Below are 18,337 nucleotides of genomic sequence, written 5' to 3'. Positions count from 1 at the left end.
TTAGGCAAAATTTCAGGCTCAGGTATTCTCTCAGTAAGTTGTATCACACACACTCCCTACATGAATTTTCTGTGTTTTTGCAGAAACTTCTTTATTGTTCACATAAATGTGGCAACTCTCTAGCTCAGCCAACTTCCTCAACAGCATTATAGAGCTGTACACCAAGAGTACTTATGAGCAGCTTCTTGCATTCTAAATATGAGTAGATAATAAACAGGATATAAACAATGTAAATATAGTATATATTCTTCCCCTAGATGTGAATCTCAAACCAAGTCAGAGGCTGGTGGGGCTGAAAAAAGTCTCAGTTCAAACACAGAAATACTGATTTGGTTTTCAAAGAGTGTACAGTTTTCAAGAGCAGTAAACCCATTTTTTCCTATTTTGCTTCTGGGTCATGCAACAGAACTGTCAGTGGTGGCAGTCACTTAATATTTTCAGGGCTGCAGCCAAAAAGGCCCATCGTATCTTGCATAAATTCTTATTTTATTATTTTTTTCATCATCATCAGTGAACTTTGCAAACAAGCATTACTGTAACCTATTTCACTCCCCTAGGCCAGACTACCTTCATGGCAGATCAGTCTCTGGACTAAATTAAACCACCCATTTAGACCAGTTGCCTTACCTTGATGTACACAGAAGGGTCTACAACAGAATGACAGGCAGCAAACACACTGCTTGTGTTAGACAGAAGAGCACACCAATGCTGGGCAAATTTTTCTGAAGTGAGCAAAAATATAGTCCATAGTCACTTAAACCACATTACTACCTGAATCAATATTCTTATCAGGTATCACACAGAACTAGAATGTCTTGAAGTGTTCAGATAATGCTGGAAGGAAATACGGGGCATTAACGAATCAGGGTGATAAGCATAGCTGGTTGGGTGACCAGCTATCTTGACCAACCGTCAAGGTTTCACCTTCCAGATACTAACATTATTATTGTGGCTGGATTTGCAGAACATCTGCAAAAACTCCCCATTTTCATGGTTTTCCATCAAACTTTCCTATTTCTTTACAGTCAGGCAATTCTTTATAGTCAAGCAATGTAATAATCAGTGAGCTGTGTGGCTATGAGCTGCAGTTTTAATTACATGCGGCAATACCTAGGAGACTACAATCTGAATCCTATATATATCCAAACCCAGTTAAAGTGAGAAACCAGACAGGGCCCCTAGTAGAGCACAATGTTTGCTGAAGTCAGTACTGTTGATAACTTATTCCTTTTGACTTGAGCACAGCTTTAACAACCTAGATTGGATGAAGATCTTGCCCAAATATTGACAACCAAGTATGCTCTGTCTGAAACCTAAATTGTTTTCATTGATGCTGCGTGTGCTTTTCAAGTCATCAGTGAAGAAGATGTTGGCTCTTTCTCCAGCAGTGCAGTCTTTTGGTTTTAAACGCAAATCTGTCACCTTAAAGGCCTGCAAAACCCAATGTGTAGTTGCCTAGTAATAGCCTCAAAGGCAGTGGCTTTTGATGTTTATGAGATTTCTAAAGCTTTTTTGGTTATCTGTTGTGTAGAAACTATTTAGCACTGATAATCCAGGGATGAAAAGCCTGCTACCTTTATCCACACTGTTTGAACAAGGATCTTCAAAGCTGTCCTCAACATCAAAACAGCTGGCTCTAGTTTTCCATGAGTTACCAAAAGCAGAAGCTGAGTCTTCCACAGCTCCAGTGACTGTTCTGAAGTCGTCAGTCTGAATGTTATTGAAATTGCCACAAAGACCTTGTATGGGTGGCAGAAAAAAAAAAAAAAAGGCAAAAGGAAAAAAGAAATCACTACATGAGTGGAAATGAACTGCATGAGAATGGCTTCTAGATAAACACTCTTAGCTCTATAATAGGTCTGTCAGGACCTCGCCTGAGAGAAGCCCATTTTCCTTCGGAGACATCCTGATGTTCCCACAAATCAGACATGACCCTTCAGAGTGTAATTATTATTTTTCTGCATTACAGTAGCACTTAGTGATAGCACAGAGATTGGAAGCTGCTTAAATGTGCTTCAGTAAGCACTGACAGAGAAATGCCTTCCCCAAAGGCTTATAAGCAAAGGAAATCGCAAAAGCAAAACAAAATGGGTTGGAGAGACAGGATGTAAACCCATTACATGGATAGGAAACAGAAGCACAGAAAGCTTAAATGATGTAAACAGGAGATCGGTGGCAACCAAGAATATAGTCTGCATCTTGCAAGTCTCTGACGAAGGCCTGCTTTTACAAATAGAGTCTAAAAGACCTGCACACACTAAACATCACAGAGATTATCTAATCCCCCAAATTGAAGGGTTTAGCCAATACTTTGTTTCAGGAAGGCTATAGATTTAACCAGGGATTCTGGCATACCAAAGTCAATATAAAATCAAATAATTTGTTCACTTAAGGTGATAGACAAGCAACTATTACTCAGTTTAAGAGCAAACTGGAAGAGCATGATATGTCCTACCAGATGTGCGATTCTGATAAGAATGATCGACTGTTATGGAGAGCTGCATTACAGGTTTCATTTGCACTCGAATCCGTACTCCAGTTGAACTCAAGATTTTGATGAAAAATGTAGAGGGTCTGAAGATGGTGATGCCATCTAAAGAGGAAAAAAAGGGGGGAAAAAAGTATGCACCTGCAAATCTTTATGAAGCTGAGCAAACGGGAACTTCCATTTACCAGTGCATCCAGTGTAACACAGGAATTCCCAGGGAGTCCCAGACCTAGTGTCCACCTAAGCCAAATGACCTAACAATGAGCCTGATGATGTGCTTTTCAGAGAATAGAGCAGGAATCCCTCTGTAAATAGATGTAGGCTAGTCTGGGAAAGATATGAAGAAATACATTTACCTTTGCTTACTGGCAGCTTCACAATGAAATTGTTCATGTAGATATTTCCACAGGAACATATTTTTATAGTCTACAGGGAAAAAGGAAAAAAGAAAAAGCCCACAGTAGTGAAAGCATATTACGTGAGATACACAACAGCTACCTGACAAGATTCATTGAGCATTAAGAAGTCATGTCTTCAAAACATGATCACCTCCGGGGTCAATGTAACTCAGCGTCTGGATGCCATACAGTAACGTAGAGCAAATCTCTAGGCCATAACAAAAAATAAGCAACAGCTTTGATTGACTGCTCTCACATACCTAAGAGGTTAGTTATCTTTTTGAGAATCATGTGTGAGATGTTATGTGTAGGTTTGGATCCATCTCATTGGAAACGTGATATACCCAAAATGAAAGCTATCTGACTCAAACTCCCTCAGTAGTCAATGGAGGGAGACAGACCCCTCCAGAAGAATACTTCATATCTTAAGTGTGCTGACTTGTGCTTTGCAGATCCTCTTCCTTTATTGACTATGGAAAGATGTTGGATTTCCTAACAAGGTTAGGATTGCACCAGTTAAATACCATGTGGACAGAATGAATATGTATATCTTTAGGAGTGCATAAATACCAGTCCTAACTCAGTTTTCACCACATTCACTTTGAATCATGGCATAACCTTCCATAGGAGAAGCCTCTGGCCTTCATTTGGAAAATTCTGATATTTCACTCGTTGCATTAGGAAAAACCTCAGAACTCAGAACTGTTCTAAAAATAAGGGGATCTTTCCTTATAGAAATCTCAATCTTTCAAGAAGAAACAAGTGAAAAAGTTTGAAGTAATGAAAAAGAGAGGGAAAGTTGACAGGATAATTTTTAGCCATTTCCCTCTAAAGAAAATGGGAAAGCGAGAATCCAAAAGAACTGGAAAGAAAATAACTCTCATAAAAACAAAACCAGTAAACACATGCACAACATCATCTGCTGGTATTAATCTTGCAGGCTCAGGACTGCAACAGACCAAAATGAGCACACAGTGTTAGAGAAATCCCATATTTGAACCTAAAGAAAAGTGACATATATTTCACTAATTAAAGCAAGTTACTTACAGTTCTTCCTAGTGTGACTAATACATTCTTTAAGCAAGTAATTGTCTTTGATGTCCCACACTGGATGATCTCTCCAATCACCACAAATGTGTCATCAGTATTCTGAAAAGACGTGAGAAAAGGGATTGTGCAAGACATTGTTAGCATGTTACAGAGAAGGGAGCTAGAAGAGAAAAAAGGTATCTCTGAAAGGCTGAGATGGAATAATGAAAGAACTGGGGCATTTAATCTGAAACTGCAAACTGCTTTATTTCATTGCCAAAATCAATAATGTTCACTGCCATTCCTCTGCACACTGTTTCTTTGCTATCAATCTATGTGGTTAGCATATTTGCAGACAGTCATGTGGAATTCAATCTTTTTGCAGGAATTTTTGCTCATCCACTTCTTTTTGACAGTCATGATGAAAGCTTCAGGAGAAATGCTTAAATCTACACTAGTGCATCCAATAAGAAAATTAATTCATTAAAAAAAAGAGATGTAAAACTATGTTTTACATAGTTGACATAAGCTATGTAAAGCTTTTTTTATGTAAGCTGGCATAGTTGCCAAGCCACTCTCCATGATATTTGAAATGTCATGGCAGTCAGGTGAAGCCCCTGGTGACTGGAAAAAGGGAAACATTACACCCATTTCTAAAAAAGTTAGAAAGGAGGACCCTGGGAACTACTGACTTTTGTGCCTGGGAAGATCATGGAACAGATCCTCCTAGAAGTTATGCTAGGGCACATGGAGGACAGGGAGGTGATATGAGACAGCCAGCATGGTTTCACCAAGGGCAAGTCCCACCTGACCAGCCTAGTGGCCTGTATGATGAGTACATCAGTGGACAAGGGAAGAGCCACAGGTGTCGTCTCTCTAGACTTCTGTAAGGCCTTTGACACAGTACCCCACAACCACCTTCTCTCTAAATTGGAGAGATATGGATTTGATAGGTGGACTGTTCAGTGGATGAGGAAATGGTTAGATAGTCACATCCAGAGCATAGTGGTCAATGGCTTAATGTCTAGATGGAGATCGGTGACAAGTGGTCCAGGGGTCCATATTGGGACCAGTACTCTTTCATATAGTCATCAATGACATAGACAGTGGGATTGAGTGATTGATTTGCAGATGACACTAAGCTGAGTGGTATGCCTGAGGGATGGGATACCATCTAGAGGGACCTGGACAAGCTTGAGGAATGGGCCTGTGTGGACCTCATGAGGTTCAACAAGGACAAGTGCAAGGTCCTGCACCTGAGTCAAGGCAACCCCTGGTATCCATACAAGGCTGGGAGATGAAGGGATTGAGAGCAGCCCTGCTGAGAAGGACTCAGGAGTACTGGTGGATGAAAAGCTGGACAGGAGCCAGCAATGTGCCCTCATAGCCTGGAAAGCCAACTGTATCCTGGGCTCCATCAAAAGAAGCATGGCCAGAAGATTGAGCGAGCCAATTGTGCCCCTCTAATCTGCTCTGGTGAAATCCCACCTGGAGTACTGCATCCAGCCCTGGAGCCCTCAGCACAGGAAAGACATGGACTTGTTGGAGAGGGGGGAGGGGAAAGAAAAATGATCAGAGGGCTGGAACATCTCTCCTATGAAGAAAGGCTGAGAGAATTGGGGTTGTTGAGCCTGGAGAAGAGACGGCTCTGGGGAGACCTTATTGAAGCCTTTCAGTACTTAAAGGGGGCTTCTAAGAAAGATGGGGACAGATATTTTAGCAGGGCCTATAGCAATAGGACAAGAGGTAATGGTTTTAAACTAAAAGAGGGCAGATTTAGACTAGCTATAAGAAAGAAATTTTTCACAACGAGCGTGATGAAACACTGGAACAGGTTGCCCAGAGAAGTGGTAGATACCCCATCCCTGGAAACATTTAAGGTCAGGTTGAATAGGACTCTGAGCAAACTGATCTAGTTGAAGATGTCCCCGGTCATTGCAGGGGGTAGGACTAGATGACCTTTAAAGGTCCCTTCCAACCCAAACTCTTCTATGATTCTATGTTGAAGCTGCAAAACTTAGATGCTAAGCAGCAATGGGAAAATTTATGGGGTTTAAGGTTGAGCATGTGTTGAAGTGCTTTGCTGGATTAGTGCCATTTAATTAAATAAAGCCAGCACAGCTTAATGCCTCATGCTACTCAAGAGATTTAGGAGTGAAATGGGAGATTGTTCATACCTTAGCTAAGACATAATGGCAGTTGCCATGAAAATTGAATCTCTTATTATCGAACGTTGTTATATGGAATCCTCCATCTATATTGCAACTTCCAGAACAGGGCAGGGAGATACAGTTCCAGTGGCCTCCTTTGCAAGTACTGTACAAAACCCAAAAAGGAGCAGTTAGAATAAACATAGCTTTAAAGGAGCAATGGTGAGATAACATCTGTATCTGAATCTGCACAGATGATAACCTCTTTGTCTTTTTAGCTTGTATTCAGCTACTTATTAAATCCCTGTGGGATTTTATATTAGTCCATTAAAGTGTGAAGGTTGAATGCCTCTCAATGAGGGACTTAACTGCACTGGGCTTCGAACTAGCTGCTTCAAAGACACTGAGGTAGTCAAGCAAGAAATGTTTTTCAGGGTCTTTGACTTTTTAAAGAAAGAACGAACCTCTTCAAGCAGGATCTCGCAACTTTTTATGCTACAGATGCAACTGTTCAGCAAGTTGCTGATGCAACATTTCAGCAACTAATTGTGGAGGGCCTGAGATAATGAGCAGTTACAGTTCTTACAACTGTGCACACAAAGAGGAGAACAGCTCAGACACATTAACTCAGGCTTTGTGGGGATGTGGCTAGGTGGGAACCACCCAAAACCCATCAAGTTCAGTTCCTCAAAATTGCAGGTTTTGAGGAGTATTTCCTCAAAATGTGGGAAATATTCGATCCAAAGGGGTTTGCAGAACAGGCCTACCCCTACCACAGCATATTTCATTCCTCCCTACAGGAAAGGTTAGGCTTATGGTCAAGAAATGATGCTGTGTCACAGGAGCTCAAATAACACATATGACTGTTCATTTACTAGATGGATATCAGAGTAAGAAATAAAACTGTCTTGAGAAAAATACCTGAGGTCTTATCACCTTTCACTAATGCACAGTGGTGATGGGCTCAAGCTACAGGTTCTTTTCTAAATCAAATCATTCTCAGGGATCAGGACTTTTGAGATCCAGGCATTGAAAAAGCCTTTTGTAGATCTAGAAGTGGTTGCAAATGTAACTCATTAACATGATATGATTCCTTGCCTCACTTTAGTGGCCAATACCTCTGAACTAACCAGTAAAGAGTCTCATTCTTCTGCATTCTGAAATCTTCAGCTCAGTTTTTGCTGGCACTTCCAAGTGAGGGTTGTAACTACGTGAGGTTGAGGATGACCTCTAAGTTTTCCTGTACTGTTGAAATTCAGCCCCAGGTTTTGCATTATTATTTAAGACAAATGTTAGGAATAGGAAGAAAAAGGAGAAAAGAACAGAATGCAACTCATCAACGCTCTGAAATAAATGCCTCTGCCTTGTTAGTGCAATCAAGCTTACAACAGTACCAGCTTTGGCAGGGAGTGGAGTAAGTCCCTCCAGATGTGTAGACTTTGCCTTGAAACATGCAGGGGCAGCTGTCTCTGGGGATGCATTTTTTGCCACCGAGGTCATCAAGGATAGTTCCTGTTCAGACACATTGGCTAGTTAATATTCCTTTGGTGAGTGTGGGAAACAGCATTAAGGAATATTAGAGTAAGGAAAAAACTCTGGAGTGTTCAATATTTCTGTAAATGAATGGGATATGTTTTAAGCAAAACACCACAAAAGATCCTTTCAGATGTTAATGGATGGGAAACATTTCATACTAGACCTCAAATGAAAACAATACAAAACCCAAAGAATATCTCTGCATATTACTAGAATTTGTCACTGTGAGCAGGACTATCAAGTGCCAGATTGCAAGGATGCGAGTCCGTTTCCATCCTTTTCTAATAGTGACTCTAACAGAAATCAGACCCTCATCTTAGCCTCTACTTCACAGGAAAACTTCCACATGCACACACCTGACAATGCATTGATATTACATGTGACTTAAGCTACAGCAAGATCTGGCCTCGTAACAGGGAGGCACCTCAGCAGACATCTTCACCTGCATTCTTACTATCTAGAGAACACTTCTCCTCCCACTTCTGTACCATTTTTTTTCTGTCTAGTTCTTAGAAATCTTTCCCTCTCCTCCTTCAGTATCAGGATCTTGAATCTTTAGAGATCTGGTTCTTCCAAGAAGAAAGTTGTTAAATTATGCTAAGAAGAAGAAGTCTATTCATTGGGTTTAGTGTAAAATGTTAAAAAAAAGTGCTATTAACTAAAAGGGATCACCCTCCCTCTTTGTCTCTTGATACGTGTGACCCATTGGAAGAAGTGAACTGCCTTACCAGGAGGACAGAAACAGCCATCTGTACATGGGGCTTTACAAATCTTGCTCCTTTCTGGGTCAGCACATGTGTCAGCACAGGAGTTTCCACATTCCATGTACTCCATGTTGCTTGGGCATTCCCGATCTGCAAGACCAAATGAAAAGGGATATGTTAACGATGTATTTATAAAGGCTCCCAAATCATTGTATTACTACCCAACTCCTTTTTTATCCTTTCACCCATATCCTGTGTGCAAAACTTTCTATCCAGATGTGTCATGTTTGTTTAACTTCTAAAGGAACTTTTTATGGTCACTTTTACTTCACCTTTGGAGAAAACAGAACTGTTGGGAAATATGAGTTATTTCACATTATTTTACTAGTTCAAGGTTGGCTGAAGTCATGATACAAGCAAAGGACATCAGAATCATTTCTGGAGTCATAATAGCTTCTTTTTGCCTGAAGCATCAGTCATTCTGACAGTACTTTTCTATCCCAATCCACACCAGCAGTTCGGGAGAACTACCTATAGCCTTCCCCCTGGATTTACAGTGATTTCCTACTCAGTAGCTACAACTACTGAGTATGAAAGCACAGGATAAGCTAAGGACAAACACATTAGACTTCCCAGAGACTTCTTCTGACTAGATGTCAACATTTAAAACAAGGTTATTTATGAGTTAATTGTGCATGGTAAAATTCAAAAAAGAACTGGAGAAAACGTAAGGGGGAGGGGGACATAGATATAGTCTAATATATCAAGATATAGTTCTAATTTAAGAAGCAAAATCAAGTTAAATTTGTAGAAGCTTTCCCATTAACAATGTTTCCATTAAAGTACTTGTACAGAAGTAATTCACAGCTTTGCTCTGCTGGGATCAGAATACATGTGTATATGTCTAACTGAAAGAAATCTCCAGAGTAGGAGTTACTTACAGCAAAGTTCTTTGGTTCTCCATTCCCCAGGGTCTCCCTTCCTGAGGACACAGTCTCGAGAGTACTGGTTTAAAGTGCTGCAAATACAGCTGGAAACCAAATCAGAGTGAGAAGAATTAACTGCACAGTGGCACATATCCTCAGTGCAGGTCTCTACGTAGTCATCAAATGCAACCACTTTGGAACAGTTTCCAAAACGGGACATAAGTTTCTTGCATCTTTTTTTCTGTAATATAGAAAAGAAGGAAAAGAAAAGCAATACTTGACATTTTACCAACTTTCAGGTTTATGGATGTGCTTCTCAATTTTTGATGACATGATTCCAGGGTCACAGGATAATTCATGTTGGAAGGGACCTCGGATGATTTTCCAGTCTATCTTTCTGTTATGATATCCTTTTTCTTGGACTGGAAGCTGTCATTCAATTGTGCATTTCCCATTATTTCTTTAACACTATAATAGGATATTCTTTCAGCTATAAGATCAACATTTTGCTCAGATTCATGAGTGGACTCCTGAAAAATCCAACTCAGTTTCATGCTCTGTAATTAACACTTGTTTCAACACAGTCTCTCCAGCACTTTAGTTCAGGAGGGTTTATCTTTTTGGCCACGCGTACTTACATATTTACTGCATCTATCGTCTGCCCTCCTAGGATGTCTTCCAGTCTTGTCATCGGGACTCACATCAGCACACTTTTGTGATGGATCCTCTACTTTGTGGAAGTTCCCAAACTGCCTTGGATCCATTTTGTACCCTGCAAAACCCCCAGACATGTCTGAGTAACTGCCTGCAATTCTTTAGATCAGTTAATGGGCTATAAAGATGCACTTAATCTTCGGGCTCTAAGGCAGTATGCTCTTCACCAAATGCCCAAATTTAACCACAGCATCCATATTTTAGAGGATGACAGCCTGATACAACTTCTGTTGAACTAGAGCCAGGAATCTGGCACACTTGTATCAAGGCCTGCTGTCAGCCTGGGCATTTATAATCACATGAGACTCTTGACCTTTCTGTTGCACCTCATCACTTCCAAAGACTGGGTTTGTTCTGGGTGTATTTGATCTTACAGAGTTTTGTATTTGCATGTGTAACAGTCATACATTTTAGTTTGCCTTCTACTATCACAACCTGAAGTACAGCCTTACGTGCATATGTTTGTAATCATCTGGAAATCTATTATTTTTTACAGGCTAGAGAAGGTGGGAAGGGGGAGCAGGAGAAAGACAGCCACAAAATACATGTGTGTAACCATTACACTAGCTAGAGGGGTGCATTTTCCCAAAGCATTACCAGAAACTTGATCCTGGATGTGAGAAATATTTCTGACAAAAATTTATATATTTTTGTGGAGAGTATGCATAAATTGCCATTCTCTGATATGTCTTTTTTTTAAAAAAAAGTTTAATAGACAGATTTCTGACCAGGTCTGTTCTCCTATACTGGCTCAGTTCCTTAACTAAGTGCAGGCCTGAGAGAATGACTTCCACAAATGTGTTGTTTTCAGGTGCTTTGCTACTAACTTTTCTGGAAACAGAAGCCCTTCTAAAGCCCTGAGCTCTCAGAGTCACATGATTTGCCAAGGTTGTCAGTTGACATTAAAGAATATAAAGAATAAAGTTTCAAGAGGAGCTACTTCATGTAGAAATGGGATTTTTCTTCCTGACAATTTTTTTCCTCAAGAGCAGAGTCTGAAAGTGAGAAGAAATTTTGAACCTTTACATGCAGTGGATCTTAGCCTGGGCAGGCAGACTGACTGCTGCCAGCTCAGCCCGGGAAGAAGGATGTGTTCAGAGCAGCAAGGAGGGACGTGGGAGGACCCCTGGTACCCGGGTGTGGGAACCTGTTATCTTTGGAACCAGATACATAAAAGAAGAGCCTGCTTTTCTTAGACCAATGCTTCTCCGTATCAAACTGATTCTTCAGAAAAATCTGAGCCAGCTTTAGTTTTTACCTATTGCATTTGTGAAGTAAAGGGCAGAAATGTGACCAAGCTGCATACAAAAACCTTAATATGAAATATGACAGTGAACCTCAAATCTATGACAAGTGGTAGTTTTAATCAAATGTCAGGATTCTTTCTGAATGGCTGAGGTAGATGCCAATATTTTCCTGGCGACTTAAGAAGACCAGGTATATGAAAGGATTATGTTATAACTTTGGCTTCATTCCTGCAGCTAATTATGCCAGAGTGCAGGTTTCTTTCTGCTTATACAACCTGCTGCAGGATTGTAGCCTGAGCTATTTGCTGTGTTGGCCTCTCTCCAGTTCAGTGCAATATCTGAAGGTGTCGGTGGATGGCACCATGGTTTCTGCAAAGATGCTCAGTGAAATCTCTCTGGCTCAATGATGATGCTTTCATTTCATTACAGAGGAAAAATAATCTCACTTGATACACAACTGTAAAATGATGAAAATGGAAGGGCAGAAAATGCACTCGTGCCTCAACTGAGTCTACAAGTTCCTTAAAGTTTGCTGCTATCAGTGGAAAACCTGGCAATGTTCTTGCATGACAGCCAGGCAATTAATTTCGGTCAAAGAGGTTTGAGATGCTTGCAAGATTGCAAACAGCAGAGGAACCCAAATCATCCCAGAACCTCTTAAAGTACATCTCCTGTATATGAAAATGTTCATGTATTTCAGTCTGTCAGGAAAACTGAAACCCTGCTTACAGGAAACAGATACCAAGTTTCATGTCACGTATTAACAGTTCTGTTCTATGTGGAATATGCTGTATTCATGGCCTACCATCCAAAATTAAATCATTCTTCTCACTGCCATCATAGTTCCCACATAGACCACATATTTTCCCTTTATATGTTTCTTCAAGGTCCAGCTGCAAAACAAAAGGAAAGAGGAAACCTGGAGTTTAAAGGCTTTTCCCCACATCAAAGTTGTTCACAACAGAAGATCATAGTAACAGAAATGCTCATTATTAATTTGTAGCAGTCTCATTTTCCATTATAAACCTACCATAAAACTTACCTGCAGACAGGTTGAATTTAAATGAGAAGATAATCCTCTAGCAATTGTCATTCCTATCTACTAAAGAGCTAATTGAAGCATGTTGAATAGTGGACTAATCCTTGAACCAGTGTCTCCCAGTACAGAGACACTGGTATATAGACGTGTGGTACCTCTTCCAAGGTAAGATAGATACCAAGGTAAGAGAGGTACCTCTGGACAGGTCAGATAACTGTGCTCTGATGCTGGATACTTGTGGTCAGCTTTTAGCTATATCTAAGGCTTTTTCTAGTCCATAGGCTAAATGGAAAACTTGGTAACATTTCTAAGGGTGAGTCTGTCCGGCATAACTTATTCTGCCCACATTCAGGGACAATAAAGAGCCATTGCCTTGCTAGATAAAACTATTGCACCTAAATACTCCTACATGCTTGGAGAGTAGTACTGGTGTCACTCAGGTCCACCAAAAAAAGGCAGTGCTTTTCCTACAAGTATATCACACTAAAATTGTGTCCATTCTACAGGTGGTGTCTGTAATTCTTCAGGTATTAATTGGTACAGGGGAAGAGGGAAAACAAATACTTTATTAAATCAGAATTTGAATACTACTTGACTGCTTCCTGATTTTTTTTGTCTCTATTCACCTCCTACCCTCTCTCTGAACTGCGAAACATGACATACAAGTTTCATTTATTTAATTTCAGTCCTGATTGTGGAGCAGCAGTGTTCACACCCAAAAGTGTAAATACACTGTTGCAGAAGAAGATATTTTTGGGTGGATGTATAGAGGGTAACTCCCACATAGCAAGGCTTTGGAATGAGAGAGGCCAAGGTCTGATCTGGCCACACAGATTACTTTCCCACACAAGATGTGCATCGAGACAGAGGGTAACTAACAAGTCAGAGCTGGAGGAACTAGCTGTGCTGCTGCCAGTGCCCCATGGAGGATTCAGATAACTAGAGGTGTTCTCTCCATGGTTAACAGTGGCACCTTTTGTCACACAAAATTGGTTGTGAATGCCTGAGGGTTGTGACTCCATGTCCCTGCCCCAAGAAACTATTACCTAGTTTGATATGTCCCTATCAGCTTATGGATACAGTGATACCTCCTCTCCACAATCTCTTATACCAACACGGTGCCTGCATCCAGCTCTGCTTTTCATCATTGATGAGGTTCACCAAGAGGAAAACAACTAAACTGGTTGTTCATACTAGGAGAGTGTCAGCCCAGTTCCACTTGAGTGTCAGGCCCATCTTGGAAGTGACTTGGAAGTAAGCACAGGTGTCCTCAATCAGGATACTCTTCAAGTTGAAAGGCATGGGGATCCTGGAAATTGGAGGCAACAAAACAGACTGCATTGAAAAAAAGTCTGAGTAAATCCTCTCAGAGATATAGAAAGAAAAAATAGAGTCAAAAGGAGCTAAATAAGCCATGGGGACATTCTTTTCAACCTTGAAAAGAAATGCATTAAATTTAGGTATCACCTCATCCACTGTGATCTTTTACCAGCTTTAATCCACAAAATGTATTTTGGTGATGAGTGTGTCAATACTACATTAGCCACTTGACTGATACCAATGCAGCTCTGCTTGTTTATGTATCCTGAGGACCTAAACCAAAAGGTTATAAGGAGCAAGATCACAATACTGGGAAAATGTCCCTCGACATGAGGATACCGCAGGTTCTCATAAAAGAGAGATTTCTTGCACCTTTGATTTAGAAGATACACCTGGACTTTGCTACTATAATTACAAATTAGTGATGCTATTCTATATTTGGTTGTTTCTAGCAGGCTGTCAAGAGAAGACAGCCCATAGGCTTGCCATTTTCTCTCCAACAAGATTGTGAGGGTTTTTCCCAGAGTCAAAGCTTGCCTTGGCCCTTCATACCTGTATGCTGAGAGCCTTCTCATGAAGGCTGCCCTTAAAATTGTGCCCAGATTTCAGCTACCGTTGTATATGACTTTTTACTTATGGAGTACTTTACCATTCTGTTTGCATTTTGCTTTCTGGTTCATTTCAGATTGGAATTAAAGGTGTGGATTTTGACTTCTGAAATTTCTCTCTTTTGTGTAAGAAGATACCAAGGCAAGCTGTGATCTGCAAAGCGGTGCCATCTTCTAGACTAACCTATCTGGAAACAGAAAACATTTTCTAGGAGGACTGAACAGCATCATACAGTAGGGTTAGTACCACAGAAATAATGTTTTGAGAAAAAAAAACAGTTCCTACAAAATCAAAGCCTTCTGTAAATAAAGTGTCAATTTTATCTTCTTCCCTCCACCCCTCCCTCCCAAATCAAAGGAACATTAAGGAAACTTACACTTTCTACTTTTATAACATACACATTGCCCTTTGCTTAACATATTGGTGTTGATCCCTGGGAGATGTACTTTATATGCTCCTTGCCTCCTCCACCACTCTGGGGGGACTCCTCGCAATACCCTGTTCAAAGTGCTATGAACATGTCATACACAGCCATTGGCACCTTTGCAGAACAGGTCCGCTTCCTAGACAGACCACCTGTTGCTAATAACATAGCAACACAACCGCTGCAGAAGGAAAAAAACAGTACGGTCTTTACTCACTTGTTGCCGTTCACTGTGATGCCTGTCTCCTTCACCTCCAAGATCACTCCATCAATGGTGACAATGAAATAGATCAGGAAGCTATTCTTGTCACTGCGCCTGATTTGGATGTTGAAGTCCTGGTAGCTGTCATTGCAGTGCGAAGCGAAGACATATGTGCAGGTTCCAGGAAAAGTGAACTTAACATGGTCAAATGTATGAAAGTGGAAATTGCCCCAGGTGGCACATTCACTCCTACTGACAGTAGAGACCTGGACTAAAGAAAGAATCATAGGAGGGGAGCTTAGAAATTCACCTCATATGAGGCCCTTTGAAAATCATTCCTTTAACGTTTTTTCAACAAAAAAAACAAAGGGAAAAATGTTAACCCCTGGAAGATACTAGCTTGTGGGAGAGAGTTTCGATCCACTGAACTTTTGAAGTCTGTGCCAGAGATACCTCCAAGGTCAGCAGATGAGCCCAGGCTCCTTTGAAGCTAACAATGAGAAGCAGAAGAGGCTCACCTTCCCTACCTAGTAAGAAGATGCCCCAAGACTGCATGTTTCTGTCCATTGTCTATAAAGATTGCTGAGGAGTTCCAGTGTAGATGGCACCCCTCCACTGTAGATACATTTACACTGTAGGTATCTAAAGTGAAGTGAGGAAAATCACATTCTAGCTGCCTAAATCTCATTTCTACTTTTGAAATACTGCTTCTTAACAGAGGCAAGACTTTGGTCCAAAGTTTTGAATTGAATCCTTTAATTAGGAGATAGCATGGCAGGTGGCAGGTGGCATGACTCTTCAGCAAAAATGGCAGCCACTGTTGTCAGCAGTTGAGGCTGTCACCAGCTTCAGCAGGCAGCTCAGAGCTACTTGGTTTTCATCTCAACCAAAACTCATGTCTTGGACCTCTGAGTTGTACCTCTGTTGAAGGTATTGATACATACTTTACGTGCATATAAGACATCACTTCAGAAAGTAGTTTTCATACCACTAATATGAATCACCTTGAGTTAAAAAAGATACGTTTGCTACAAAATGATTTTAGCATTTCTTCTAGGCCCATCTGAAAGAATGACAAATGAAAATGGGCAAATTTCTTTGTGTTGTTTATGTAGCATGTTTAGGAAAATGAATGTGCAACATCCATCACAAATCAAATAAAAAAACAGTCATTAATACACTCAGTGATAAATATTCCTACCTAAGAACCAGCAAGAGAACACTGAAAAATTCAGATCTTCTTGTTAGAAATGTGCAACACAAACTCAAGTGCCAAGAAGTCCTTACAGAAACAGCTTTTTAAAGCAACTGCAATTTGCCACAGGTGTTTGCAACACTAAAGTGGAGTAGGGTGATTTAGCACTTTCCTACACAATAATGAGGGGAAATGCGAAAGTTTGGATATTCTATTCTTGGAAGTGGAGTTGCTAGAATTGCTAAGACAGCAATAACTGTCACATCAATTTTTTGTGTATTAAGCAACTAGGAAAAGTGTAAGACATTCAGAACCAAACCAGGAGGTAACGGTGCAGCAGACCACAAAAAATGGGATTACTCCTAATGCAGTAATGCACAACGTTCAATCAAGCCTAGCAGGCATTATGGTAACATATTTCTTCTATAAAGATTATATGTGAAATATGTTAAAAAGGATGTCACCATTTTTTTATAATGCAAACTGTATCTAGAGAGTCTCCTCTTTAAGATTAGTCACCTAGGACATAAACCAGTTGATAAACTACCTAGTAGTGAAAGAAAAAAAGTAAAATGCTTAAATGGTTGACATTAAGGATGAAAATGTACAATGTTAAAGAGTATCTGGAATTCCTACAGCTATTAAACAGTATTTGGCATGCCTACAGCTCTTACATGAATATGTTGCACATTTTCATTTGACAACTCTATTTGTCACCTATGGAGAGCAATATATGAGCAAATAATCTGAGAATTAGGTTTTTTCTTACCTATCTGAACTGGTTCTTTGCCCTTGCAACAACTCCAAATTAGGCAGAAGATCCAAAATGACCTCCCCTTTTTTATTTCCATCTTGCCATGAAGCAGTAACTTGAAAATCCTTCCAGGGGAGTGTTTTTTTCTTGGCTTATAGGCAGATTTTTATAGGCCAGGAATTTGGCATGAGAACAAAACATTGATGACAGGATGCCTGAAAGGTGGAGCTTCATTCAAGTTTCCTTCAGTGGTTTCATGTTTAGCACCCAGCAACCTCCCATCTTTCAGACAGGATAGGGATCCAGTTCTCTCTTGCTTTAATGTGGAGACAGAGAGCTGTCCTTTCCTTATTTATTTTTTTAATATACACCTCTAAATAAATTAAAAAAAATTTAATATAACCAGCCCTACAGCATTGCTTTTTCTTTCTCAACAATAGTTTTTCCTTTTCATAATATCTGATTAGTAACAAGCAATCATTGCCCTCTTTCAGAGCTTTTCACTGGCTTGCACATCAGCACGGTCCCCCAGCTCAAGAAAAAGTGTTTGTAACCTCTGCTAACTTGGTGGCGACTTCTAAATGTTAGAGCAAAAAATACTGTAAGATAGGCATGATGTATGGTTTATCTAGAGCAAAAACTTCTGGCAGGAGGGCAAGGTCCTTTAAAAAGTGTATCCAAAATCTCTTACAAAAAAAGCCAGAGATTTACTGCTTCACAGACCAGGAATGACATTAGTCCACAAAATACAAGCTTCTCACTTCTACTGCACAAATGGGATTTAATTGCACCAGTCAGACACGGGAAGTTAATTTATTCTTTACGCACGGAGGTGGTGGTTCCTCCAAACAGCATAAGGGAGCAGCGCCCAAGTCCCACCAAAATGTAGACCACAATTCATTCCTTCACCTCCTATATTACACTGCTGCAAAAGGGTCCCTTAGTGCTACCAGAGTGCTTTAATACCCTGTCACATACCCATAAAAAATCCAGGGGGCTCAGTCATGAGCTGATCTATATTCCACTGTAGGACAGGTCTCAGATATCATGTCACAGATGTTTGATGTCAGTAATTTTAGGGTCTATTTTAGAGATTTACTTGCTCTGTTGGCACAAGCTGACCTAGCATTTCCTCACCTTATCCATGCCCTGGGGGAACTGCTTTTGGCACAGAGGAAGCCTCTGCGCTAGTCCCAGCAAATCAAACAAAGGTAACAGACATTTTCACACTTGCAACTGCTCCATGCCCCTTTGGGAATACACTAATATCAGAATGATTGCCAGTAGTAAGTGGGCTCAAATACAGTTTAAAGTGGACTTGGGTTTCACCCTTGTTGTAAGTCCTCAGGTTGAGTCTGTCCATGCACTCACTGGGGAGTATGCATGCCATTTTATCTGGTTGGCAGACAGTAAACTGGTCTTTGAGAACTGTGTCTTGCTCACTGCTTTACCAAACTTCCTGGCATCTACAAAGTTAAGCGTCCTAAAGCTGGCCCACTGCTTCTTTCAGCTGTTCCTCCTACACAGTTATGAGCTGCTTACTAAGCGTCCTGCAGAATTGCAGATGCAAACGTCTGCCAGATGAAGATTTGCTGCTGCTCT

General features: G+C 40.5%; 1 protein-coding gene across 1 annotated transcript in view; it reads right to left on the bottom strand.

Moving 5' to 3' along the window:
* LOC309405203 (mucin-5B) overlaps positions 1-16,832 on the bottom strand; it is a gene marked incomplete at both ends in the record, with an annotated part of 45,884 nt that extends 29,052 nt beyond the window's left edge. Inside the window, 14 exons of the mRNA XM_081999917.1 lie at positions 628-722; positions 1,575-1,739; positions 2,456-2,593; positions 2,845-2,914; positions 3,934-4,035; positions 6,093-6,231; positions 7,460-7,577; positions 8,330-8,455; positions 9,247-9,472; positions 9,870-10,003; positions 11,998-12,085; positions 13,426-13,540; positions 14,802-15,057; positions 16,751-16,832. Coding sequence (XP_081856043.1) covers positions 628-722; positions 1,575-1,739; positions 2,456-2,593; positions 2,845-2,914; positions 3,934-4,035; positions 6,093-6,231; positions 7,460-7,577; positions 8,330-8,455; positions 9,247-9,472; positions 9,870-10,003; positions 11,998-12,085; positions 13,426-13,540; positions 14,802-15,057; positions 16,751-16,832 — 1,854 coding nt within the window. The remainder of the gene's footprint in view (positions 1-627; positions 723-1,574; positions 1,740-2,455; positions 2,594-2,844; positions 2,915-3,933; positions 4,036-6,092; positions 6,232-7,459; positions 7,578-8,329; positions 8,456-9,246; positions 9,473-9,869; positions 10,004-11,997; positions 12,086-13,425; positions 13,541-14,801; positions 15,058-16,750) is intronic.
* Positions 16,833-18,337: the final 1,505 nt, after the last annotated feature.

Source organism: Phaethon aethereus (genome assembly GCF_964289735.1).
Source record: "Phaethon aethereus genome assembly, chromosome: 5".
Taxonomy (NCBI): domain Eukaryota; kingdom Metazoa; phylum Chordata; class Aves; order Phaethontiformes; family Phaethontidae; genus Phaethon; species Phaethon aethereus.
The sequence above is the reverse complement of the archived record's forward strand: the minus strand, read 5'-3'. Positions and strand labels throughout refer to the sequence as shown.